General features: G+C 48.2%; 1 protein-coding gene across 1 annotated transcript; it reads right to left on the bottom strand.

Moving 5' to 3' along the window:
- Positions 1–13355: 13355 nt before the first annotated feature.
- Positions 13356–27586, bottom strand: vtna (vitronectin a). The gene is made up of 8 exons (XM_060847752.1): positions 27526–27586; positions 25833–25949; positions 24545–24937; positions 21770–21909; positions 20026–20182; positions 19782–19931; positions 15036–15293; positions 13356–13474 (listed from the first exon to the last, which is right to left on the bottom strand). The coding sequence occupies exons 1-8, from the start codon at positions 27584–27586 to the stop codon at positions 13356–13358; spliced, it is 1395 nt and encodes a 464-aa protein (XP_060703735.1).
- Positions 27587–27710: the final 124 nt, after the last annotated feature.

Consider the following 27710-nt stretch of genomic DNA (forward strand, 5'->3'; position numbering starts at 1 on the left):
TCCCCAGCAGCATCCGGAGGGCGGCTCTCGGCAGCAGCTCAGCACCAGCTCACAGCGGACAGGGATCAATCAGACACAAACTGATCCCAATCCCACATCCCGGGGCACAAACCACTCCCAAATCCCACATCCTGATCCCAAACCCTCAGCCCAGAGCATCCTGATCCCACATCCCAGAGCAAAACCATCCCCAAACTTGCATCCCAGAGCATCCTGATCCCTAATTCCAGAGCAAAACCATTCCCAAACTCGCATCCCAGAGCATCCTGATCCCACATCCCAGAGCAAAACCATTCCCAAACTCGCATCCCAGAGCATCCTGATCCCACATCCCAGAGCAAAACCATCCCCAAACTTGCATCCCAGAGCATCCTGATCCCACATCCCAGAGCAAAACCATTCCCAAACCCTCAGCCCAGAACATCCTGATCCCACATCCCAGAGCAAAACCATCCCCAAACTTGCATCCCAGAGCATCCTGATCCCTAATTCCAGAGCAAAATCATTCCCAAACCCTCAGCCCAGAGCATCCTGATCCCACATCCCAGAACAAAACCATTCCCAAACTCACACCCCAGAGCATCCTGATCCCTAATTCCAGAGCAAAATCATTCCCAAACCCTCAGCCCAGAGTATCCTGATCCCACATCCCAGAGCAAAACCATCCCCAAACTTGCATCCCAGAGCATCCTGATCCCTAATTCCAGAGCAAAATCATTCCCAAACCCTCAGCCCAGAGCATCCTGATCCTACATCCCAGAGCAAAACCATCCCCAAACTTGCATCCCAGAGCATCCTGATCCCTAATTCCAGAGCAAAATCATTCCCAAACCCTCAGCCCAGAGCATCCTGATCCCACATCCCAGAACAAAACCATTCCCAAACTCACACCACAGAGCATCCTGATCCCTAATTCCAGAGCAAAATCATTCCCAAACCCTCAGCCCAGAGTATCCTGATCCCACATCCCAGAGCAAAACCATCCCCAAACTTGCATCCCAGAGCATCCTGATCCCTAATTCCAGAGCAAAATCATTCCCAAACCCTCAGCCCAGAGCATCCTGATCCTACATCCCAGAGCAAACCCACATCCCAGAGCATAACCGCTCCTAAATCCCACATCCCAGATCATCCTGATCCAAAAAAAATCAAAGCAAAACCATTCCCAATCCCACATGTTAGGTGCATTAGTCAGGGGTGAATGTAGGGGAATGGGTCGGGGTGGACTTGTTGGGCCGAAGGGCCTGTTTCCACACTGTGGGGAATTTAATCATAATCTAATCCAAGAGCATCATGACTCCAAACTCACATCCCACAGCATCCTGATCCCAAATCCCAAAGCAAAGTCACTCCCAAATCCACATCCCAGAGCACCCCAATCTCAAATCTACACCCCAGAGTATCCTGAGCCCAAGCCCATATCGCAGAACTGCCCATCCCAAATCCACATCCCAGAACACTGCAAATCCTAAACTCAGATTCCAGAACATCCCAATCCCAAATCCACATCTCAGGCCATCCCAAGTTGTAAACCCCAAATCCCAGAACATCCCAAGCCCAAATTCAGATCCCTGAGTATTCCAAAATCCCAAATCCAAGATCCCAACAAATCCTCAATTCCCAAATCAAGTCCTAGCCCACCCCTAGTCACAAAGTCTGTTCTGAGCACATTCCCTTTTCCCAAATCTCAAAACAATAATTTTTTGACTCGGAAAAGTATTCTGGGATCTAGGACAAAGAGCATTATATGGAGTCAGGCCACAGATCAGCCATAATCTCTATGGATGGCAGGACAGGCTAGAGGGGCTGAATGGCCAACTCCTGTTCCTACATTCCAATGTTCTTATAGTCTAGTTTGGGGTGCCACATTTTAGGAAGGGTGTAGAGTCATTGGACAGAACACAGAAAGGATTTCCAAAGACATTAAGTGACGTGCTTAGTAGATTGAAGTAGCTGGGGGTGTTCTCCTTAGAGAAGGGGAAAGGAGACCTGATCAAGGTATTCAAAACACTGAGGGATGTGGATGGGGGTAGACAGGGAGAAAGGTGCAGCATTCCCACTGGCAGCTGGCTGGAAAAGCAGAGCCCCATTGTTTTCAAGGTACATGGCAAAAAAGAATTGGTGACCTCAGCATGTTCATTTAAGGTTTTCTTAAGGGAATCAGATAATTACCCACAGAAATTCATTGCAGGAAAATCCAGGAGAGTAAAATTAGGTGAGTTGCTCTTGCCAAGAGCTGGCAGGATTTCAGAGGACTGAATGGCCTCCTTCTGTGGTGCAAACCATTCAAAACACACCCAACAGCTCAAAACCAGGAGCAACCTGTGTCTCACCTTCACAAGTCAGGGAACACTCAACTCACACGAGGAACCGGGACATCAGGGGATGGGGGGAAACGCTGGGGCAGTTAAACTTGTGATTTCAAATAAACCTGTTGGATTATAACCCGGTGTTGTGTGACTTCTGAGCCTGTCCACCCCAGTCAAACACTGGCACCTCCACACTATAATTAAATGCATTCCAACACCAGGGGCACCATTCTGAGGAAGGGTTACTGGACCTGAAATGTTAACTCGGATTTATCTTCACAGACACTGCCAGAGCTGCAGAGTTTTTCCAGCAGTGTCTGTCTGTGTTTCTGATTTACAGCATCCACGGTTCGTTTAGTTTTTATCAGGGCAATGGGCTGGATGCTGTGGTCAGTCTTTCTAATCCTGAAGCAAACGATCCACAAATATCTATCCCGTGCTCAGGTGCTGGATTTCCCCAGATTTAGAATCCTGCCTCAGACAAGCAACCAATCACACTGATGTATTATCATAGACAGAAACCCAGGAAGTTCATTATGATTTTAATCATCACAATGCAAAGAAGATGATGGATATATTAAATATATACTAAAACATTATAAACAAACATTTTAAAAATATGCATTTTATTTATTATTTTGAAGAATTATGAAGTTCAACAAATCTAACATTAGATCTTAGGGTTAGTGAGGAATCAGAGACTCATTTACTATGTTAAAAGAGGCCATTCAGCCCACCAGGTCTACGACAGCTCTCTTGCAGAGCTATCCAGTCAGTCCTATTGTCCTGCTTGATTCCTATGGTGCAGCAGATTTATTTCCAGCAAATTCCCAACTGATTTCCTTTGGAAATGATGGTTTGTATCCATTTCCATTACCTTGTGGGCAGGTCCAGGTCACTCACTGTTTAAAAACATTCCACCTTACATTTATCTCATGCCCAACCTAATCTGTCTCCTGGCCTCTGTCCTGGCTTTTCTCCGTGTCTACCTTATGCAAACATATCATTACAATGTATACCTCCATCCAGCATCTATCCCTCTCCTGTAGCCTCCTCTGTACCAAGCAGAGGTTTACAAAGTGAGCAACTTGGATTCTGGATGTGGGGTGAGGAGAGCACCTGGCTGAGGGAGTAGGGGGGGATACTATCCATCAAGTTTCATTCTGGTCAATATTTTCTGCCATTGTTACTTTTGCAAGTCTTTCAGTTTATTACAGATTAAAACAGGTCTGTCCTCATCTTTGAGTAAAGTTAGTGTGCGCTCCGACCTCTGAGATGTTGACGATGATGTTAACAGATGAGCATCTTGAAGGTGTTCTGAACAGAAACGTTGACTGCCTTTTGTATCAACAGAAATGTCACTGATGTCATGGAGCTCAGTGGTTAGCACTGCTGCCTCACAGCACCAGGGTCCCAGGTTCGATTCCACCCTCAGGCAACTGTCTGTGTGGAGTTTGCACATTCTCCCCGTGTCTGTGTGGGTTTCCTCCGGGTGCTCTGGTTTCCTCCCACAGTCCAAAGATGTGCTGGTCAGGTGAGTTGGCCATGCTAAATTGCTCATAGTGTCCAGGGATATATAGGTTAGGAGCATTAGTCGGGATAAATTGGGGGAAAGGGTCTTGGTGGGTTACTCTTTGGAGGGTTGGTGTGGACTTGCTAGGCTGAAGGGCCTGTTTCTACACTGTAGAGATTCTATAAATCTGACGTGATAGGAAGTTCTTTGGTTGAGATGTTTGTATATTAAGATAAGGAAGTGGAACTAGAGAGTTCTGTAAGATGATGAAACCACAAATTAGCATGGTGCAAGATCACTCAAGGTATACAGACCATCAAAAGGAGAAGAATTAGCATGGACCAACAATAAGGTGCATTCCAGTAACAACTGTGTCTTTAGAAGAATGACAGAAAATGGCTTTAAGAACTGATCATAACATGATTAAATTTTATATTCAAAGGTGAGGGAAGACTCTGTTGCCTTACAATGAAGGGTCAGACTTGGTGTAAGGGCAGTGATATGCTGCTTGTGTCAGATGTGGGGGAGATGAGGGAGCAGTCTCGTGTCTCTGGCGACTATATCTGTAGGATGTGAGACCTGTCGTAGCTCCTCACAGACCATGTTGATTGGTTGGAGAAGCAGGTGGACATACTGAGGAGCGTACGGAGGGCGGAGAGTGTGATAGACATTAGAGTCAAGATTAGAGTGGTGCTGGAAAAGCACAGCAGGTCAGGCAGCATCTGAGGAGCAGGAAAATCAACATTTTGGGCAAAAGCCCTTCATCAGGAATGAGGCCAATTCTTTGACTCTAATCTCCAGCATCTGCAGTCCTCACTTTCACATTCGCTTCACCAGGTTCAGTCAGGGTGACTGCGAGGAGAGGCAGACTAGGAAGTGCAGGAGTCTCCTGTGGCTATCCCCTCTCCAACAGGTAGGCTGTTTTGGGTACTGTTTGCGAGGGATAGCCTCTCAGGGGAGTTTAACAGCAGCAGCCTGTCCTGCAGCACCACAACTGGCTCTGCTGTATAGCAGGTTGGGAAAGATCCAAGCGCAAGATCGTGGGAGGGGACTCGCACGTTGGAGCATGGAGAGGTGTTTCTGTGCCCACAATGGAGACTCCAGGATGGTGTGCTGTCTCCCTGGTGCCAGGGTCAAGGATGTCTCTGAGTGATGGCATAAAATTCTTGGGGGGGAAGGTGAGCAGCTAGAGGTTGATGTCCGCATTGATACCAATGACATGGTAGGAAAAGGGATGACATCTTGAAGAGTGATTATCGAGAGTTAGGAAGCATGTTAAAATGCAGGGCCGCAGGGTGGTGTTATCTGGACTGTTTCCAGTGCCACGTGTTGGCGAGAGTAGGAATAGGAGGATTTGGCAGATGAATGCATGGCTTGAGAGCTGGTGCAGGGGGGAGGGATTCAGACTCTTGGATCACTGGGATCTCTTCTGGGGCGGAGGTGGCCTGTACAAGAGGAATGGGTCACTCCTGAACCGGAGGGGTCCAGTATTCTGTCGGGGAGATTTGCAAAAGCCATTCAGAAGCGTTTAAACTAGTCTGGCTTGGTGGGTGGGGAATGGGGAGGGAGGGGGCTCCAAAACAGTGGGGAGACTGAGGACAGTGCAGGGATTAACAAGAGCAAGTTAAACAGTAAAGGAAGTGTTGGTAATCCTAGTATTAGACAGCACAGGCAAGAGCAAGGCAAGAAGCAGGGGAATTCTTGCATTTATTTCAGTGCAAGAGGTTTGACAGGTAAGGCAGATGGACTCAGGGAATGGCTGGGAACATGGGACTGGGATATTATAGTGATGACAGAAACATGGCTGAGGGAGGGGAAGGACTGGCAGCTTAATGTTCTGGAGTACAGATGCTACAGAAAGGATAAAAGGGAAGGCAGGAGAGGCAGGGATGTTGCGTTTTTGATCAGGGAGAACATTAAAGCAGTACTGCCAGAGAGGACATTCTTGAAGGTTCATTCACTGAATCTATGTCTGATCTAACCTTACTAACCAGTCTACCACGCGCAACTTGGTCAGACACTTTACTGAGGTCCATATGTGACAATGTCCATACTCTGCCTTGCTACCTCCTCAAAAAACTCAATCAAGTTTGTGAGACATGATTTCCCACGCACAAAGCCATGTTGATTATCCCTAATTAGTCCTTGCCTTTCCAAATGCCTGGTGATCCTGTCTCTCAGGATTCTCTCCAACGACTTGCCCACCACCGAGGTCAGGCTCACTGGTCTATAGTTCCTTGGCCTTTCCTTACCACCTTTCTTAAGCAGTGGCACCACGTTAGCCAGACTTCAGGCACCTCACCTGTGGCTATCGATGATACAAATATCTTAGCAAGGGGCCCAGCAATCTCTTCCTTAGCTTTCCACAGAGTTCACATTCTCTAAATGGTGGGAGATTACACAGTTCTGAACTGCAGAGAGATCCAGGCATCCTGATGCATGAATAACAGAAGATATGTGAGCATTGGGTTGTCTAATGAGGAAAGGTTGGACAGGCTTGGCTTGTATCCACTGGAGTTTGGAAGAGTCAGGTGACTTGATTCAATCATATTAGATCCTGAAGGATCTCCCCCCAACGTCAGCAAAATGAAAGGGCTCATCGTTGACTTCAGGAAGCGGACTGGAGGGCAGACCCCTGTCCGCATCACTGGGACTGAGGTGATGGTCAAGAACATCAAGTTCCTGGGAGTGAGGATCAACAACAAGTCTGTCCTGGTCCACCCAAGTTGATGCTATGGTCAAGAAAGCAAAACAACAACTCTACTTCCTCAGGACGCTAAGGAAATTCGGCACCTCCATAAAGACTCTTACCAATTTTTATAGATGTACAATAGAAAGTATTCTATCTGGATGCAAGTGGCTTGGAAAGGCAACTGTTCTGCCCAGGGCTGTAAGAAACTACAGAGAGGTGTGAGCACAGCTCAGTCCATCACACAAACCGGCATTCCATCGACTGACTCCATCTCCACTTCCCACTGCTTCAGGAAAGCAGCCGACATCATCAAAGACCCCTCCCACCCTGGTTGTAATCTCTTCCATTGGGCACAACATACAAAAGCTTAAACTTACAGACCAACAGATTCAGGAACAGCTTCTTCCCCCTTTGTTACTGGACTTCTGAATGGACCTCCCCAATTTCAGATTTAATGTTGACCTCGCTCTCTGCGTGCCTTCTCTGTAACTGTAACATTGTATTCCTCGTTCTGTTCCATTACCCAAAAGCACTTTGTATGGTATGATCTGCCTGGACTGCACACAAAACAAAACTTTTCACTGTATCTAGGTACATGTGACCATGATAAATCAAATCCAGTCAAACTCTCTGTTGGTTGGAGTCACATCTGGCACACAGGAAGGTGGATGTGATTGTCGAAGGTCAAATCAGCTCAGTCCTAACCAGACAAATCATACCTTATAGAAGTATATCAGAGTAATGGAACGGAATGCAGAATATAGTGTTACAGCTACAGAGAAGCTACAAGAAAGAGCAACTGTAATACATGAGAGGTCTGTTCCTAAATCTGATAACAGAGGGGAAGAAGTTGTTGTTAAATCTCAAATCTCTGTATCTTCTGCCCGATAGAAGAGTCAAATATGGCCTCAGTGTCAAAAGTAGGAGAAAGTGAGGACTGCAGGTGCTGGAGGTCAGAGCTGAAAATGTGGTGCTGGAAAAGTGCAGCATTCCTGTAGAAGGGCTCATGCCCGAAACGTCGATTCTCCTCTGCTGCGCTTTTCCAGCAACACTTTTTCAGCTCAATGTCAAAAGTAATCAGTGTCACCTCACCTCAGAAATTCAGTTCTGGTAGTGACGCACTGACTAATTAGGCTGACTTGCCCAAGGTAGTGTTGAGTTCCTTAAAGCTACACGTATCTTGGAAAGTGGGGAGTATTCCATCACTCTCCTGACTTGTGAAATGCACTATGCAAATTCATGTTTTGTTTCAGTCTTTCATGCTGATGAAGGTGCACATGACATGGGAAAAAGAATTTTCCTCCACATCCTCCCTCTTTAACAAGAATCCACCTCCATCTCGCGGCCAGAGCAGCGTATAGAGGAGACAGCTTGTGGATATACACCTCAGCAACACAGAACAACTCGAGTTCAAATCTCACACTTCATCACAGTCTGGGATTGCTCTTGAGTAGGTGAATAGAAATTAACTTTGCTCAAAAGTGTTCAGAAACTTGGGTTTGAAAACAGGAAAATGGTGCAAACAGTTTTAAGTTTCAGAAGGGAACTAAGAAAATCAGTTCCCTGTGACTTAGAGTCACCCAGCTCAGAATTAGGCCCTTCAGTCTAACCAGTCCATGCCAACCAGAATCCCAACCTAAACTAGTCCCACTTGCCCCTGTTCCTGACCCATAGCCCTCCAAACCTTTCCTATCCATAGTATTATTTAAATGTCTATTAAATGATTAGATTAGACTTACAGTGTGGAAACAGGCCCTTCAGCCCAACAAGTCCACGCCGACCAGCCGAAGCGCAACCCATACCCCTACATTTACCCCTTACCTAACACTACGGGCAATTTAGCATGGTCAATTCACCTGACCCGCACATCTTTGGACTGTGGGAGGAAACCGGAGCACCCGGAGGAAACCCACGCAGACACGGGGAGAACGTGCAAACTCCACACAGTCAGTCGCCTGAGTCGGGAATTGAACCCGGGTCTCAGGCGCTGTGAGGCAGCGGTGCTAACCACTGTGCCACCGTGATGTCACTGTACTCACAAACACCACTTCCTCAGGAAGTCCGTTCCTCACACAAACCACCCTCTGTGTAAAAACCAATTTCTCCTAATGTCTTTTTAAATCTTTTCCCACTCACCTTAAAAATGTGCCCCCTAGTATTGAAATCCCCCACAATAGTCAAAAGACACAAGCCATTCACCTTATCTATACTTTCATTATTTTTAGACGGTCACCTCTCAACCTTCTATGGTCCAGTGCAAAAAACCTTGATTAATTGAAAAGTGCAAGTTAAAAACAGGGACGTCTTAGCAACAACTAAACACCAACCATAAAACTTCTCTCACAGAGGAACTGAGATGTAAGACCCAATATGGAAATTGCTGGAAATACTCAGTAGACGAAGCATCATTTGTGGAGAGAAAGAAGTACTGGTTAATGTTTCCGGGCATTTCATGTGAGACAGTGACCAATCTGGCTCAGGAGACCCTTCAGGAGAACAGTAGAAAGAATGAAATGTGAGTCTAGAAAGATAGCGTGAAAAAAACATGAGTGAGGATTAAGGGATGTGGGGAGGTGAGGGTTGAGGGAAATGGGGAGACGGTGGGGAGTGAGGGATATGGGAAGAATGTAAGGAGTGAGGGAAATGGGGAGAAGGTGGGGAGTGAGGGATGTGGGGAGAAGGTGGGGAGTGAGGGATAGAGGGAGAAGGTGGGGAGTGAGGGATAGAGGGAGAAGGTGGGGAGTGAGGGATAGAGGGAGAAGGTGGGGAGTGAGGGATAGAGGGAGAAGGTGGGGAGTGAGGGATAGAGGGAGAAGGTGGGGAGTGAGGGAAATGGGGAGAAGGTGGGGAGTGAGGGATAGAGGGAGAAGGTGGGGAGTGAGGGATGTGGGGAGAAGGTGGAGAGTGAGGGATGTGGGGAGAAGGTGGAGAGTGAGGGATAGAGGGAGAAGGTGGGGAGTGAGGGATAGAGGGAGAAGGTGGGGAGTGAGGGATATGGGGAGAAGGTGGGGAGTGAGGGAAATGGGGAGAAGGTGGGGAGTGAGGGATGTGGGGAGAAGGTGGGGAGTGAGGGATGTGGGGAGAAGGTGGGGAGTGAGGGAAATGGGGAGAAGGTGGGGAGTGAGGGATAGAGGGAGAAGGTGGGGAGTGAGGGATGTGGGGAGAAGGTGGGGAGTGAGGGAAATGGGGAGAAGGTGGGGAGTGAGGGATAGAGGGAGAAGGTGGGGAGTGAGGGATGTGGGGAGAAGGTGGGGAGTGAGGGATAGAGGGAGAAGGTGGGGAGTGAGGGAAATGGGGAGAAGGTGGGGAGTGAGGGGTAGAGGGAGAAGGTGGGGAGTGAGGGATGTGGGGAGAAGGTGAGGAGTGAGGGATAGAGGGAGAAGGTGGGGAGTGAGGGATGTGGGGAGAAGGTGGGGAGTTGGGGATGTGGGGAGAAGGTGGGGAGTGAGGGATAGAGGGAGAAGGTGGGGAGTGAGGGATAGAGGGAGAAGGTGGGGAGTGAGGGATGTGGGGAGAAGGTGGGGAGTGAGGGAAATGGGGAGAAGGTGGGGAGTGAGGGATGTGGGGAGAAGGTGGAGAGTGAGGGATAGAGGGAGAAGGTGGGGAGTGAGGGATAGAGGGAGAAGGTGGGGAGTGAGGGATAGAGGGAGAAGGTGGGGAGTGAGGGATGTGGGGAGAAGGTGGGGAGTGAGGGATGTGGGGAGAAGGTGGAGAGTGAGGGATGTGGGGAGAAGGTGGGGAGTGAGGGATAGAGGGAGAAGGTGGGGAGTGAGGGATGTGGGGAGAAGGTGGGGAGTGAGGGATAGAGGGAGAAGGTGGGGAGTGAGGGATGTGGGGAGAAGGTGGGGAGTGAGGGATAGAGGGAGAAGGTGGGGAGTGAGGGATGTGGGGAGAAGGTGGGGATTGAAGGATAAAGAACATAGAACATAGAAAAGTACAGCACAGAACAGGCCCTTCAGCCCACGATGTTGTGCCGTGGATTATTCCTAATGTAAAATAAAATAACCTAACCTACGCACCCCTCACTCACTGCTATCCATGTGCATGTCCAGCAGTCGCTTAAATGTCCCCAATGACTCTGCTTCCCCCACCAGAACTGGCAACACATTCCACGCATTCACAACTCTCTGCGTAAAGAACCTACCCCTGACGTCTTCTTTATACCTTCCTCCAAACATCTTCAAACTATGACTTCTCGTACCAGTCAATCCTGTCCTGGGGAAAAGTCTCGAGGCATTGTCTCTATCTATGCCACTCATTATCTTGTACCCCTCGATCAGGTCTCCTCTCTTCTTCCTTCTATCCAGAGAGAAAAATCCAAGCTTAGTCAACCTCTCTTCATAAGGCAAGCCCTCCAGTCTAGGCAGAATCCTGGTAAACCTTCTTTGCACCCTCTCCAAAGTCTCTGTATCTTTCCTATAGTAGGGCGACCAGAACTGGACACAATATTCCAAGTGTGGTCTCACCAGGGACTTGTAGAGCTGCAGCAAACCCTCACGGCTCTTAAACTCAATCCCTCGATAAATGAAAGCCAAACACCATATGCTTTCTTAACAACCCTATCCACTTGGGTGGCAACTTTGAGGGATCTATGTACTTGCACACCCAGATCCCTCTGTTCCTCCACACTGCCAAGAATCTTGTCTTTAATCCTATATTCAGCGTTTGAGTTTGACCTTCCAAAATGCATCACTTCACTTTTATTCAGGTTGAACTCCATTTGCCATTTCTCAGCCCAGCTCTGCATCCTGTCTATGTCGCGCTGCAGCTTGCAATAGCCCTCGATTCTATCAACGGGACCTCCAACCGTTGAGTCATCGGCAAATTTACTAACCCACCCCTCGTCGTCCTCATCCAAGTCATTTATAAAAACTACAAAGAGCAGAAGCCCAAGAACATAGTCCCTGCGGGACACTGCTCAACACTGACCTCCAGGCAGAGTACTTACCATCTATAACCACTCTCTGCCTTCTATCAGCCAACCAATTCTGGATCCAGATAGCCAAATCTCCCTGTGTCCCTTACCTCCTGACTTTGTGACTGAGCCTACTATGGGGAACCTTATCAAATGTCTTGCTGAAGTCCATATACATCACATCCACTGCTCGACCGTTGACCTGTCTCGTCACCTCCACAAAGAATTCAATAAGATTTGTGAGGCATGACCTGCCTCTCACAAAACCTTGCTGACTGCCTTTAATCATGCTGTGCTTTTCAAAATAGTCATAAATCCTATCCCTCAGAATTCTTTCCAAAACCTTGCTGACCACAGATGTAAGACTGACCGGTCTGGAATTGCCAGGGATTTCCCTATTACCCAAGTTGAAAAGAGGAACAATGTTCACCTCCTTCCAATCCTCCGGTACGACTCACGTGGAGAGTGAGGAGGCAAAGATCTTCACCAGTGGTTTAGCAACCTCCTTTCTCGCTTCCCAGAGCAGCCTGGGACAAATCTGGTCTGGCCCTGGGGACTTATCAATCTTAATGTTTGCCAAAATTTCCAGCACATCAACTTCTTCATTTTCGATCCATTCAAGCCTATTTCTCAGCTCCTCAAAGTTCTCATTCACACCAAGGTCCCTTTCCTTGGTGAAAACCAAAGTAAAAAAACTCATTTAGGACCTCCCCTATCTGCTCAGACTCCATTCACAAGTTCCCTCCGCTATCCCTGATCGGCCCTACCTTCTCCCTGATCATTCTCTTATTCCTCACGCATGAGTAAAATGTTTTTGGGTACTCCCTAATCCTTCCCATCCTCCTCATGCCCCAAAAGGGGACAAAGGGATACGGGAAGAAGGTGGGGATTGTGGGATACGGGGAGAAGGTGGGGATTGAGGGAAACAGGGAGAAGGTGTGGATTGAATACATGTTTTATATTCAGGCTGAAGAAAGCCTTTGTTTAAACTCTTAGAACAACCAGCTCATGGAGATCTGCTGCTGCATTGTGTAGAGTCCCTGCCCCTAATCCAGAATTTCCAGGAGTGAGGGTGGTACAGTGGCTCAGTGGTTAGCACTGCTGCCTCACAGCACGAGAGACCCAGGTTTGATTCCAGCCTTGGGTGACTGTCTGTGTGGAGCTTGCATGTTCTCCCTGTGTCTGTGTGGGTTTCCTCTGGTTTCCTCCCACAGTCCAAAGATGTGCAGGTCAGGTAAATTGGCCAGGCTAAATTGCCTGTAGTGTCCAGGGATGTGTAGGCTAGGTGCATTGGTCAGGGGTAAATATTGGTAGGGGAACAGGTCTGGGTGGGTAACTCTTCGGAGGGTCTGTGTGGACTTGTTGGGGCAAAGGGCCTGTTTCCACACTGGAGGGATTCTAACTTTAAAAGCCCCACTCTAGGACTTGATACTAAGGAAGGTGTGTTCACCATGAGACCATACCGATTGTGTATCAACCTGTAAATCCTTCCAAAGCACATCGGTGAGAGTGGGAAACCGGTGTGGTTTAAAGAACGCTATCGCCTCCAGCATTGCTCAGGCTACAAAGGCAGGAAAAGGCACATTTTTGCCTTGGGGGTGTTGGGGCGGGTCAGAGCTGTCTGACTGGGTAGCTGGGGTGGGTGAGATCAGAGTGGTTAGATCAGGTGTGATCCCAGTGCAGACTGGGAGTGGATTAGGACCTGTCACATTTTGTTGGTGGAAATCTTGCTGCATGGATCAGAGCTGCCTTTGGACAGGGAACTCAACAACTAGTGTAGGTTTGTCACTCTGGTTTTATTTGTAAATGTACTGATTTGCTCCATTGAAGACACTTGCAAGTGACAATTACTGAGGCTGTTTCGGATGTCACAGTTAGAATGGTGTATTCCCGTGGTGTAGCCTCCCATGTTCCAGGTCCCTGCTTTTATTCATGGAGTAAAGGCTGCTCCATGCACTTGAACCAGTACCTGGCGATGGACCGTGGGTAAGAGGGGCGAGCGGACGCCACTCGCTTCATCTCCAAATCCACTCGGTAATATTTATCTGGAATTAGAAAGTCAATTAGATCCTCGGTTACACAATTGAGATTTTAGTATGCGTTTTCCCAGTGTTTTGGGATTTTTCATTCATAGATGTGGGCATCATTGGCTGGTCCACATTAGTGCCAATCCCTAATTGCCCTACAGAAGGTGGGGGTGAGCTGCCTTCTGGAACCACTGCAGTCCTTGTGCTATGGGTTGACCCACATTGTCCTTAGGGAGGGAATTCTATGATTTTGACCCAGTGACACTGAAGGAACGGAGATATATTTCCAAATCAGGAAATGCAGGGGGTGGTGTTCCCATGTATCTGCTGCCCTTGTCCTTCTCGATGGAAGTGGACATGGGTTTGGAAGGTGTTGTCTGAGGATCTTTGGTGAATTTCTGCAGTGCATCTGGTAGATGGTACACACTGCTGTTACTGAGTGTGGGTGGGGGAGGGAGGGGGTGTTTGTGGATGTGGTGCCAATCAAGCGGCTGCTTTGTCCTGGATGGTGTCGAGCTTCCTGAGTGTTGTTGGAGCTGCCCCCATCCAGGGCAAGTGGGGAGTATTCCATCACCCTCCTGCCTTGTGCCTTGTAGATGGTGGGACAGGCTTTGGGGAGTCAGGAGATGAGTTACTCACTGCAGTATTCCTAGTCTCTGACCTGCTCTTGTAGCCACTGCATTAATATGGTGAGTCCAGCTGAGATTCTGGTTAGTGGTAACCTCCCCCCACCCCCCTCCACTTCCCCCACCCCAAGATGTTGATTTTGGGAGATGGGTCTATGTTTCTGTGCCTATGTAATGATATTGAATATAAAACTGCGATTGTTGGATTCCCTCTAGTCGGAGATGGTCTCAGCCTGGCAGGAATGTTCCTTACCATTTCTCAGCCCAAGCCTGAATAATTGCACTGGGCCATGGGCTGCTTCAGTATCTGAGGAGTGGTGAATGGTGCTGAACACTGTACAACCATGGGTGACCATCCCCACCTCTGATCTTATGATGGAGGGAAAGTCATTGATGAAGCAGCTGAAGGTGGTTGGACCTAGGACACTGCCCTGAGGAACTCCTGCAGAGATGTCCTGGAGCTGAGATGACTGACCCTCCATAATCACAACTATCTTCTTATGTGTCAGGTATGACTCCAACCAGCAGAGAGTTTGCCCCGATACCCATTGATACCAATTTTGTTAAAGTTCCTTGGTGCCACACTTGGTGAAATGTGGTGTCAAGGGCACCCCTTCTCATCTCCCCTCTGTTTGTCCATGTTTAAACTAAGGTGATGGGGAGTGCTTTTCCCTGAGTTTTGAGGAGTTGAGCCATGTTTACCCAGGATTTAAGTTTGGGGGTGTAATGAACTTGGCCAAAGAATTCTAGGTGTAATTGTGATGGCCACCATAGTCACATAGCTGACTTATGCCCATCGCGTGAACACGACCTTCAGGTTTCTCAGAGTGAGTATCTGGTGCTCTCTCACAATCCACTCAACTCTTAGCCCCCCTCAATGCTGAAGCTGGGGAGGGAGGGATGGAGGGAGGGCGAGGTGAATGAACCTTTGAGGTATGACAGCTCCATGTTACCTTTCACAAAGAAGTAGACACTCTGGCTGGGGATGAGGGAGAACAGATCCATGTCCATGCTTGAGGACTGCTTCCTCCGCTGCTGTCTCCTTCGGTTCCACCTCGAGAACTTCTTCGGCTTCTTCAGCTTCCTCGGCTTTTGCCAGCCGAGACTCGGGAATTGTCGGACGAAGAAGAGTTTCCCAATCATGGCGGAGTCCACCCTGCCTGGGATGCCATGCCAATTCTCACTGATCAACCTGGGTCCACTAGCACCAACTGAAACGCAGAACACCGGGCACGAATCAAATCAGTCAGGAGAGATGGTGAGACTCAACACCTGGCTGGCAGATTACAGCCAGAAAACTCAATAATCCAAACTGAATAGAATCAAATGAGACCATTCAACCCATCAATTCAGTACTAGCTCTGTCAGAGCAACTCCCCAGTCCTACTCACCCACCTTTTCCCAAGAAAAATATCAAATTCACTCTTGAAATCCCTGACTGTATCTGCCTCAACCATACTCTCACACAGTCCAGATCCTAACTATAAGCTGCGTGATAAAGGTTTTTCATGTATCATCATAATTTCTTTCATAAATTTCCTTAAATATGTATCTTTCTGTTCTCAGTCCTTCCACCACTAGGAACAACTTCTCCCTGTCTGTCCAGACGCTTCATGGACTTGAACAGCTCAACAACCAAATCCTCTCTCAAACCTCTTTCCCTAAGGTAAGGAGGCGTTAGCAACAACAGGAGACAGATAACCTGCAGGAAAGCAAAAGATATTAAACATAAGAAGGAGGGCTCATGCATTGGGACTGAACCCTCTTCCAGGTCTTATCCTGTCTGGAATTTAGGAACAACAGGCCTGAAATTTTATTCATTAATGGGATGTGGGTGTCCATGGCTGGGTCAGCATTTATTATGCATCTCTAGTTGTCCCTTGAGAAGGTGGGGGTGAGCTGCCATCTTGACCCACTGCAGTCCATGTGCTATAGGTTGACCCACAATGCCCTTAGAGAGGGAATTCCAGGATTTTGACCCAGTGACAGTGAAAGAACGGTGATATATTTCCAAGTCAGGATGGGGAGGGGCTCGGAGGGGACCTTGCAGGGGGTGGTGTTCCCATGTATCTGCTGCCCTTGTCCTTCTAGATGGAAGTGGACCTGGGTTTGGAAGGTGCTGCCTGAGGATCTTTGGTGAATTTCTGCAGTGCATCTTGTAGATGGTGCACACTGCTGCTACTGAACGTCAGTGGGGGAGGGAGGGGGTGTTTGTGGATGTGGTGCCAATCAAGCGGCTGCTTTGTCCTGGATGGTGTCGAGCTTCCTGAGTGTTGTTGGAGCTGCCCCCATCCAGGGCAAGTGGGGAGTATTCCATCACACTTTTGACTTGTGCCTTGTAGATGGTGGACAGGCTTTGGGGAATCAGGAGGGGAGTTACTCACTGCAGTATTCCTAGTCTCTGACCTGCTCTTGTAACCATTGTCCAGTTCAGTATGTGGTGAATGGTAACCCCCAGGGAGGTTGATAATGAGCAAATCAGCGATGGTAATGCCATTGAATGGGATGGTTAGATTCTCTCTTGTTAGAGTTGGTTACTGCCTGGCACCTTTGTGGTACAAATATTACCCCTAACTGGACCTGAAACATTAATTCTGTTTTCTCTCCACAGACGCTACAGACCTGTTGAGTTTTTCCAATAATTATATTTTTATTACTTCTAATACGTTAGCTCAAACCAGGAATGACAGCACTGCACTGAGGGACTCCTGATGAGATGACTGACATCCAACAACAACTATCTTCTTTTGTGCAAAATATGGCTCCAACAAGTAAAGGGTGTTTCTTCTGAGTATCTCTGACTCTGGGCTGTTGATGAGACCTTCCATGACTTTATTGATGCTTGTTGAGACGGTAATTAGCCAGATTGCTTGTGTCTAGGACATTCCTGGTAACTTTCCACATTGCCAGGTAGTTGCCAGCATTGTAAATCTACTGGAACAGCTTGGCTAGGGGAGCAGCAGGTTTTGGAACAGCTTGGCTAGGGGGGCAGCAGGTTCTGGAACAGCTTGGCTAGGGGAGCAGCAGGTTCTGGAGCACACGTCCTCAGTACTATTCAGAACCATGAGGCCATGCTGCTGCTGTAGAAAACTCTGGTGCAGCCGCACTCAGAGTATTGTGTAGAGTTCTGGTCACCACTTTATAGGAAGGATGTGGAAGCTTTGGAAAGGGTTCAGAGGAGATTTACCAGGATGTTGCCTGGTATGGAGGGAAAATCTTACGAGGAAAGATTGAGGGACTTGAGGCTGTTTTCGTTAGAAAGAAGAAGGTTGAGAGGTGACTTATTTGAGTCATTTAAGATAATCAGAGGGTTAGTTAGAGTGAGAGTTTTTACCTAGGATAGTGATGGCTAGCACGAGGGGGCATAGCTTCAAATTGAAGGGTGATTGATATAGGAAAGATGTCAGAGGTAGTTTCTTTACTCAGAGAGTAGTAAGGGTATGGAACACACTGCCTGCAGCAGCAGTAAACTCGCCAACATTACAGGCAGTTAAATGGTCACTGGATAGACATCTGGACAAGAATGGAATACTGTCGGTTAGATGGGCTTCAGATTGGTTCCAGAGGTCGGTGCAACATCGAGGGCCGAAGGGCCTGGACTGCGCTGGAATGTTCCATGTTCTAACTATTGCTGGAATGTTATCAGACCCATTGCCCTTGCAACATCCAGTGCCTTCAGTTTCTCTTGGTATCACCTAGAATGAATCAAATTGACTGAAGACTGGTATCTGTGATGCTGGGACCCACTGGGAGAGGCTCAGATGGACCACCCACTCGGCACTTCTGGCTCAGGATTGCCACAAAAGCTGCAGCCTTATCTTTTGCATTAATGTGCTGGGCCCTTCCATCATTGAGCATGAGGATACTTGTGGAGCCTCCTTCTCCAGTGAGATATAGAGTCATAGAGATGTACAGCATGGAAACAGACCCTTCGATCCAACCCGTCCATGCTGACCAGATATCCCAACCCAATCTAGTCCCACCTGCCAGCATCCGGCCCATATCCCTCCAAACCCTTCCTATTCATATACACATCCACATGCCTCTTAAATGTTGTATTTGTACCAGCCTCCACCACATCCTCTGGCAGCTCATTCCATACTCTGTGTGAAAAAGTTCCCCCTTAGGTCTCTTTTATATCTTTCCCCTCTCACCCTAAACCTATGCCCTCTAGCTCTGGACTCCCCCACCCCAGGGAAAAGACTTTGTCTATTTACCCTATCCAAGCCCTTCATAATTTTGTAAACCTCTATAAGGTCACCCCTCAGCCTCCGATGCTCCAGGGAAAACAGCCCCAGCCTGTTCAGCCTCTCCCTGTAGCTCAGATCCTCCAACCCTGGCAACATCCTTGTAAATCTTTTCAGTACCCTTTCAAGTTTTACAACATCTTTCTGATAGGAAGGAGACCAGAATTGCATGCAATTTTCCAAAACCAACATCCTGTACAGCTGCAACATGACCTCCCAACTCCTGTACTCAATACTCTGACCAATAAAGGAAAGCATACCAAATGCCTTCTTCACTATCCTATCTACCTGCGACCCCACTTTCAAGGAACTATGAACCTGCACTCCAAGGTCTCTTTGTTCAGCAACACCCCCTAGGACCTTACCATTAAGTGTATAAGTCCTTTCCCAAAATGAAGCACCTCGCAATTAAATTCCATCTGCCACTCCTCAGCCCATTGGCCCATCTGGTCCAGATCCTGTTGTAATCTGAGGGAACCCCCTTTGCTGGCCATTCATGACTGGGTGTGGCAGGACTGCAGAGCTTCGATCTGATTGTTGCTTGTGGGATCACTCATCTCTATCTCTTGCTGGGTAAAACCGAGGACTGCAAATGCTGGTAACCCGAGTCTGGATTAGAGTGGTGTTGGAAAAGCACAACAGATCAGGCAGCATCCAATCCTGCTCCTCGGATGCTGCCTGACCTGCTGTGCTTTTCCAGCACCACTCTATCCCTTGCTGCATATGCTGTTTTGCATGCAAGTAGTCCTGTTTGGTAGCTTTACCAGGTTGACCCCTCATGTTTAGGTATGCCAGGTGCTGCTCCTGGCACACTCTCCTGCATTCACTGAATTACGGTCGATCCCCTGGGTTGATGGTAATGGTAGAAGTAACAGAACATGAGGATACAGATTTTACTTGAGTACAAATCTGCAGCTGCTGCTGATTACCCTTATGAAGGTCTGGTCTTGAGACAAAGAGGAAGGGAATAGAGGCATACGGCTCCTGGAAGTGAAGACAGTTTTGGTTTGGCAGGGCAAAATGTGTTGGTAGAGGCTTGGAGGGCCGAAGGGCCTGTGCCTGTGCTGTATTGGTCTTTGTTCTGGATCTAGTGGTAGTCTATCCCATTTAGCACAGTCACAGTACCACACATCATGACGAAGAAGAATCTCAATGTGAAGACTTTTGTGGGAAACATACTACCGTTTCAGCCCAGCTTGTAGACCAAGCTGCAGGAACAGGAGACTTTCCCCTTGCTCCCTGAAACTGAAACCTCATTGCTATCCAACAACTGAGTCTCCTCAAAGCAAAGAGTTCCCCCTCTCCAATCTGTGGTCACATCTGACCCCTGCATTCAAACTCATCCAAGATTAAACTATTCCAAGTCCTCGTCCCCTAACCCCGATTAGAATCCAAAACTGGGCCACCAACATGACAGGAACTCAACCAAGGAAGAGGAGAGCCTAGGATTACCGTTTGAAGTAACTGGGAAGAGACGGATAAAGATATCCTCCCAACTGCTGTCCATATCCGAGTATCTCAGAAACACGTCAGAGATAGATGAATCAGCACACTCCTTCTGGGTTGGCTGGTTTTGGAAGATATATTCCCAATAGGAATTCCCTGGAGAGAAATCAATTGACCAGATGTTCAGTCAGTTCCTGTACCAAGGCAGGTAAAGGTCACTGAATCAGAAGATTGGAAACATCCTCCTTACCTTTGAAGAAATAAACTCGCTCTTTACCATCAATATTGCAGGCAGGCACTGCCAATGATGCATCAATATTGTTTGGAATGCCAGGGAAGCCATCCTGGATCAGTCTTGGGAAATTACGTTCCAGAATTCCATCAGAAAACCGCCAATAAGAATCACCCTGGGGGAGCACGGCAGGTATTAGAATCACAGAGAGTTCCGACTCAGCATCACAGAGCGGGCCCCTCCTCAAGCTAGCAACACATCTCTCCTTGAGAAGAATACACCGCCCAACAAAATTCTCAACTAACAGAAGCTCCCTCTCCATGTCCCCACATCAAACACTCCCAGGACAGGGACAGCACAGGGTTAGATACACAGTAAAGCTCCCTCTACACCTACCCCATCAAACACTTCCAGGACAGGGACAGCATGGAGTTACATACAGAGTAAAGCTCCCTCTACAGAATGCCTCTCATAAAACAAACTGCCCAAGACAAGGTATCTGACAGTTGACAATACTACCTCTGGCAGGAGGGGGTGGTGGTGTAGTGGTAATGCCAGCAGACTAGTAACCCAGGCTAATTACCTTATGACATGGGATCAAGTCCCACTACAGCAGCTGGGAGAATTGCAGTTCAACTTAGAAACTCTGGACTTGAAAGCTGACCTGAGAAATAATGATCAAGAAACTATCACCCACTGAGAAGTCGTTCTGTTCTGTTTATGCCTGTTCAGAATGGACCTTTATCTGGTGTGGCCTACACGTAACTCCAGACCCACTGTGATTTGGGTGACTCTGAAATGGCTGAGCAAGCCACTCATTCCAGGGCAGGTCAGGGAATGTAGTAAAAAAGGCTTTGCCAACAACTCATGAACAAGATGTGTGACCTGGTATCCTCCCCCAGCACTCGCTATCAGTTACACTCACTCCCAAACTGACAACCCATTCTCGTTTCCCAACCTCAACCTGGTCTCAGCCCTAACTCTGTAACCTCTGCCAGCCCCAGAACCCCACCAACATATCTGCACATCTCCGCATTGGCCTCCATTTATTCCAGAGTTTAACTGCTTTGATATTAGAATCATAGAATCCCTACAATATAGGCCATTCGGCCCAACAAGTCCACACCGACCCTTTGAAGAGTAACCCACTCAAACCCATTTCCCTATCCTATAACTCTACATTTACCCCTGACTAATGCACCTAACCTACAAATCCCTGAACACTATGGACAATTTAGATTAGATAAGATTCCCTACAGTGTGGAAACAGGCCCTTCGGCCCAACCAGTCCACACCAACCCTCTGAAGAGTAACCCACCCTCTGACCTAACACTATGGGCAATTTAGCCTGGCCAATTCCCCTGACCTGCACACCTTTGGACTGTGGGAGGAGATCCACGCAGACACTGGGGAGAATGTGCAAACTCCAGACAGTCTCCCGAGGCTGGAATTGAACCTGGGTCCCTTGCACTGTGAGGCAGCAGTGCTAACCACTGAGCCACCATGCTGACATTGTAAATTGCCTGGCCGTCTAGCTCAGCGATTCCTTCCTCCAGGCAGCTCTCCCACTTAAGGCCCTCCTTAAAGCCAACCTCTTTGGCCCGAACGTTTGATCACATGGTCCTGGAACCCCACCTACATTTCAGTGTCACACCGTATTTGAAAACAGTACCTCTGAACAGTCTGTGGATTATTTAATGCTACATTACTTCAACCTGTTGCTCTTTCAGAGAGACGGAGAACAGATCTTAGAAGTTCAAACCTTGAAAATGTAGGTTTTTCCCTCACAGTTAATTCGTGTGAATGCGGCATCAACTGGACCACGCATTCCCCACACTTCACTGATCAGTCTGGGATAGTCTGAAACAACACTGTACTTGTCCAGTTCATAAAAATATTCTCCTGGAAAGAGAGATAAATAGGATAATAGCACATAGAGTCATACTGTCATACAGCACAGATACAGATCAATGGTGGAGAGAGTGAGGACTGCAGATGCTGGAGATCAGAGTCGAGAGTGTGGTGCTGGAAAAGCGCAGTTGGTCAGGCAGCATCCGAGGGGCAGGAGAATCGATGGTGATGGTGGTGAGGCTGGGGGGAAGGTAGCTGGAAATGCGATAGGTGGATGAAGGTGGAGGCTGCTGGTGATAGGTCGGAGAGGAAGGTGGAGCGGATAGGTGGGAAGGAAGATGGACAGGTAGGACAGGTCATGAGGGCGATGCTAATTTGGAGGGTTGAGAGGAGGGGAAATGGGTAAACTGGTGAAATCGACATTGATCCCGTGTGGTTGGAGGGTCCAAGGGCAGAAGATGAGGTGATCTTCCTCCTGGCGTCGAGTGGGTAAAGCTTGGAAGTGGATACAGCCCAGGACTTGCATGCCCTTGGTGGAGTGGAAGGGAGAGTTAAAGTATTCAGCCAAGGGCCGGGAGGTTGGTTGGTGTGTGTGGCCCAGAGATGTTCTCTGAAACATTCTGCAAGTCAGCATCCTGTCTCCCCAGTGAAGAGGAGACCAATGATGTAACCTTGCAAAAGCACCAACAACTGAAGCCCAAATGGACTTCAAACAGGGCCATTATCATTGGAAAATGCCGTATGTGGAGCATACGAGTTGCAGGGTATTCCAATGGAAGTGGACACCCTCGCCAGTCTGGTTGAGCTTGGGGAACCCCACTTGAGTGAAGGCAATTGCATAGCCACATTCAGGACATATCCTGAGAGAGGGACTGTAGGTCAGCCCACAGCAAAGCCTCAAAACAACGCCAAACTTCAGTCAAACGTTTAAACTTTTCTTCAGGATCCAGCCCAGCAAGTTATTGTAGTTTCTGCTGGTATGCATACTCAAGACAGGAAAGGAGTCCTGTCAGACCGAAACCAATAAACAGAACTCATACACCAGTAACCAGGAGAGTGCAAATCCTGGGACATCTGCCTACATATTTGGAACAGTTAAATTGTTCAGCAACATCCAAATCAGAACCAATCAAAATAAAAGTCTGGGTTAACTGGTCACTTGTAGATTGATACTGGCGCTGCTGTTCCAGTGATCAGTCTGTAACGAAATTCACTCTGGATTTCAAACCTTAAGTTTGCATAAGACCTCGGTTAGACTGAGAACCTATACCAGGAACCTGTACAGTTAAGGGTGTGACTTCAGTTCTGGTCCCTTATGAGAAGCTACTGGTTCAGTTACCACTGATTGTAGGAAAACCCAAGCATCATGGGGAGAAACTGGTTGAGAAAGATTACTCTAGATTGGCTCAATGTTTTTCAATTAGAAAATGGCTGCTAGAGTGAAGTTGTAATTAAATACCTGGAGGTAGGTCAAGAAGGTCAAGGGTCAATCAAAGCAGCCAAGGCCACCTTGCATGTTGACCAGGAAGCAATCCCACGATTTTGCAAGGCCCAGTTAGTGTTAATTACCTTATGGGCCGAAGTACAGGCCAAAGGAGGCTGGAAAGTTAAGGGGTCATCAAACCAGTCCAGTTTGCAAAATGTGCTCCACCCATTTACAGAGTAAAGCTCCCTCTACACTGTCTCCTGTCAAACACTCCCATGACAGGGCCAGTACAGGGTTAGATACACAGTAAAGCTCCCTCTATACTATCCCGGAAAACACTCCTCAGGACAGGGACAGTACAGGGTTAGATATAGAGTAAAGCTCCCTCTACACTGTCCCCATCAAACACTCCCAGGACAGGGACAGCATGGGGTTAGATACAGAGTAAAGCTCTCTCTACCATGTCACCATCAAACACTCCCAGGACAGGAACAGCACAGGGTTAGATATAGAGTAAAGCTCCCTCTATACTCATTTCCCATCAAACACTCCCAGGACAGGGACAGCACAGGTTAGATATAGAGTAAAGCTCCCTCTACACTGTCCCCCATCAAACACTCCCAGGATAGGGACAGCACGGGGTTAGATACAGAGTAAAGCTCCCTCTACACTGTCCCCATCAAACATTCCCAGGACAGGGACAGCATGGGGTTAGATACAGAGTAAAGCTCGCTTTACAATGTACCCATCAAACACTCCCAGGACAGGGACAGCACGGGGTTGGAGACAGAATAAACCTGCATCCCAATAAAATAATGGTGGATAGTGAAACTCCCCTCTGTTCCCTTTGGTCAGTATGTGATGGTTTGGGTAGTGTCCATGGGGCTGAGTGTGGGCAGATGGTTACAGGGAGAGCAGATATCTGTGTGCAGTACCTTTGATCAGGGCCAGCCCCACAGTATCACAGTGTATTCAGGTTAGAGTTGGACTGTTCAAAGGTGATATCAGGGAGCACCTTCTCACACAGAGGAGTGGAATCTAGGGGCATCTCTCCCCCACAGCCATACAGCATGCAGTCAGCTTACACATCCACCTCTGAGATTCATCTCCATATGACAGGCGAATGATCTGACAGGTTGCTAGTCAAAGTGGGTAAAATGTGCAGATTAGCCATGATTGGCAAATGGCCATGAATGGCAAATGGACGTGAGGGGCTGAATGGCCTCTTGCGATTCTAATGATCCTTGTTCAGAATTATACCCTGGAAAGCGTAGATGGATCCGTTCTTGAGATCTGTGAATGCATCAATGGGTTGTCTACTGGTGCAGAGATCAACTGGTTCCCGCTGTGGTTCTGGCTCCAAACTTGGTGCTGGCTCTGGTTCCCCAGCCGGTTCGGGTTCTGGTTCTCCAGCCGGTTCTGGCTCTGGTTCTCCAGCCGGTTCCGGCTCTGGTTCCCCAGTCGGTTCTGGCTCTGATTCCCCAGCCGGTTCGGGTTCTGGTTCCCCAGCCGGTTCCGGCTCTGGTTCTCCAGTGGGTTCTGGTTGTACTCTCTCATCAAAATAATCTGGTATGACCGTCCCATAGTCCGCAGTGGGGGAGTCCAAGATATCAGCATATTCATCCTCAGCCATGTGGAACACATCCCCACGAACTGCGATTGGAGAGAACAAGAACATTATAATTATTCATAAACTGCGTATGTTCATCGTTTTCAAAATTACTGATTCAATAAAGAGCAAACGCAGGTGCGACCTTGCATTAACCCCCCACCAGGAACTGACCCCAGTCAGAGGCAGACCCTACAGGAAATGTACTGAGGGAGCACTGCTCTATCAGAGGGTCAGTGCTGAGGGAGTGCCGCACTGTCGGAGGGTCAGTGCTGAGGGAGTGCCGCACTGTCGGAGGGTCAGTGCTGAGGGAGTGCCGCACTGTCGGAGGATCAGTGCTGAGGGAGTGCCGCACTGTCGGAGGGTCAGTGCTGAGGGAGTGCCGCACTGTCGGAGGGTCAGTGCTGAAGGAGTGCTGCACTGTCGGAGGGTCAGTGCTGAGGGAGTGCCGAACTGTTGGAGGGTCAGTGCTGAGAGTACGCTGCACTGTCAGAGGGTCAGTGCTGAGGGAGTGCCACACTGTCGGAGGGTCAGTGCTGAGAGAACACTGCACTGTCAGAGGGTCAGTGCTGAGGGAGTGCCACACTATCGGAGGGTCAGTGTTGAGGGAGTGCTGCACTGACAGAGGGTCAGTGCTGAGGGAGTGCTGCACTGTCGAAGGGTCAGTACTGAGGGAGTGCTGCACTGACAGAGGGTCAGTACTGAGGGAGTGCTGCACTGTCAGAGGGTCAGTGCTGAGGGAGTGCCACACTGTCGGACGGTCAGTGCTGAGGGAGTGCCGCACTGTCGGAGGGTCAGTGCTGAGGGAGTGCCACACTGTCGGACGGTCAGTGCTGAGGGAGTGCCGCACTGTCGGAGGGTCAGTGCTGAGGTTCTGCTGCACTTTCAGGGGGCGTCAGAGCTGATACAAATGTCAGTGTGTCTAAATAGTTTTCTTACCTCTTTTACAAACCGTATCGTAATCCTCACAGCAGCTCGTGTAGAATTTGCACATGTTATCGCACTGACATTTCTGTAAAGGATTGAAGCTTTGGTCACAGCGACCAACACAAGACCCTGAAAAACAACAACCACGTATAAATTGTAAATCACCTGGACCAGTTGTGTCACAACACAGACAGGCAATGAAATCATTCACTTTGTGAATTACCAAACACAGCAGCCATTTTGTGCTCTGTGTGATCTCACAGACAATGGCTTCGTGCTGGATAGGCAGCTAAGGGATCCATAGCACTCACTGCTTTGTGATTAGAGAGATTGAATCTTCCTGTAGAAGGGTAAGCAGAACTGTACATAGTACTGGCCTGTTGAGGCATTAAGTATATCAGATGCTGAAAGAGACAGATTTTTAATCAGGAAGGGAATAGAGGGTTTCTTGGGAAAAGGCAGGAAAGTGGAGTTGAGAATTTTCAGTAGGGTTTGCCCGTAACGTTCTGATGCAGAGCAGGGACTAGCCTCTGAGCATTTGATGCCACTTTTTCTGATTTATCTTTTCTCGCTGCAATGTAGATCGACACTGCTGTTTGAAAAAAAACATCACAAATATATTGCCAGGGTTGGAGGGTTTGAGCTACAGGGAGAGGCTGAACAGGCTGGGGCTGTTTTCCCTGGAGCATCGGAGGCTGAGGGGTGACCTTATACAGGTTTATACAATCATGAGGGGCATGGATAGGGTAAATAGACAAAGTCTTTTCCCTGGGGTCGGGGAGTCCAGAACTAGAGGGCATAGGTTTAGGGTGAGAGGGGAAAGGTATAAAAGGGACCTAAGGGGCAACTTTTTCACGCAGAGGGTGGTACGTGTATGGAATGAGCTGCCAGAGGGAGTGGTGGAGGCTGGTACAATTACAACATTTAAAAGGCATCTGGATGGGTATATGAATAGGAAGGGTTTGGAGGGATATGGGCCAAATGCTGGTAACTGGACTAGATTAGTTGAGGATATCTGGTTGACATGGAGGAGTTGGACTGAAGGGTTTGTTCCTGTGCTGTACATCTGTCCCATCTGGTGGCAGTCATTTAATCCTAATGGCTAAAGCAGCAGCTGCTTTGGACTACAACCTCAAGAATTTTGTTTTTCGTTTGGCTGGAGAGTCCTCAGAATGTTACGTTTTAGCAGCTTATCTGGCAGCTGCAATAGCGATCCCATTACCTTTAGAAACCTGTCATCACCTCCCAATGATCTCTCCCATCTACAAGGACAAGGACTGAAGACTCATTGCAACACTGCTATTTACAATCTTCCCTCCAAGTCACTCACCATCCCGACTTGTAAGTATTACTTTTCCAAATCTGTCATAGAATCAAAGAACCCCCCCAGTGTGGAATGAGGCCATTCGGACCATCAAATCACTGGGTGAAACTTTGAAACTTACTCCCTGACAGCACTGTGGGTCTACCTACAGCACAGGAACTGTTGGTGGTTCAAGAAGGCAGCTGACCACCACCTTCTCAAGGGCGATTAAGGACGGGCAGTAAATGCTGGCCCAGTCAGTGACATCCACATCCTGAGAATCTTCATAAATTCTGCTCCAGAGACAGTCCATTTCAGCGTGGATTATTGCTTTATCCAAAGGCTGGAGCTGTCCCTATTATCAGAGAGCTGGTCATGAAATTCAGACAGCGATCACCTCACCTCGATCAGCCGAGATCGTGCTGAGGAAGGAGCAGGCCACAAGGACAATCACAGGCTTCATCGCTGAAAAGAAGATTCTGCTGAACTCAGGAAGCAGAATTTAGGATTTACAAGCTTGTGTTTGACTTTTCGGGACATTTGTTTAAACTATTCTATTGAGTTTCGGTAATGGTTAATGGTTGACC

This window comes from Hemiscyllium ocellatum, chromosome 31, assembly GCF_020745735.1.
Source record: "Hemiscyllium ocellatum isolate sHemOce1 chromosome 31, sHemOce1.pat.X.cur, whole genome shotgun sequence".
NCBI classification, from domain to species: domain Eukaryota; kingdom Metazoa; phylum Chordata; class Chondrichthyes; order Orectolobiformes; family Hemiscylliidae; genus Hemiscyllium; species Hemiscyllium ocellatum.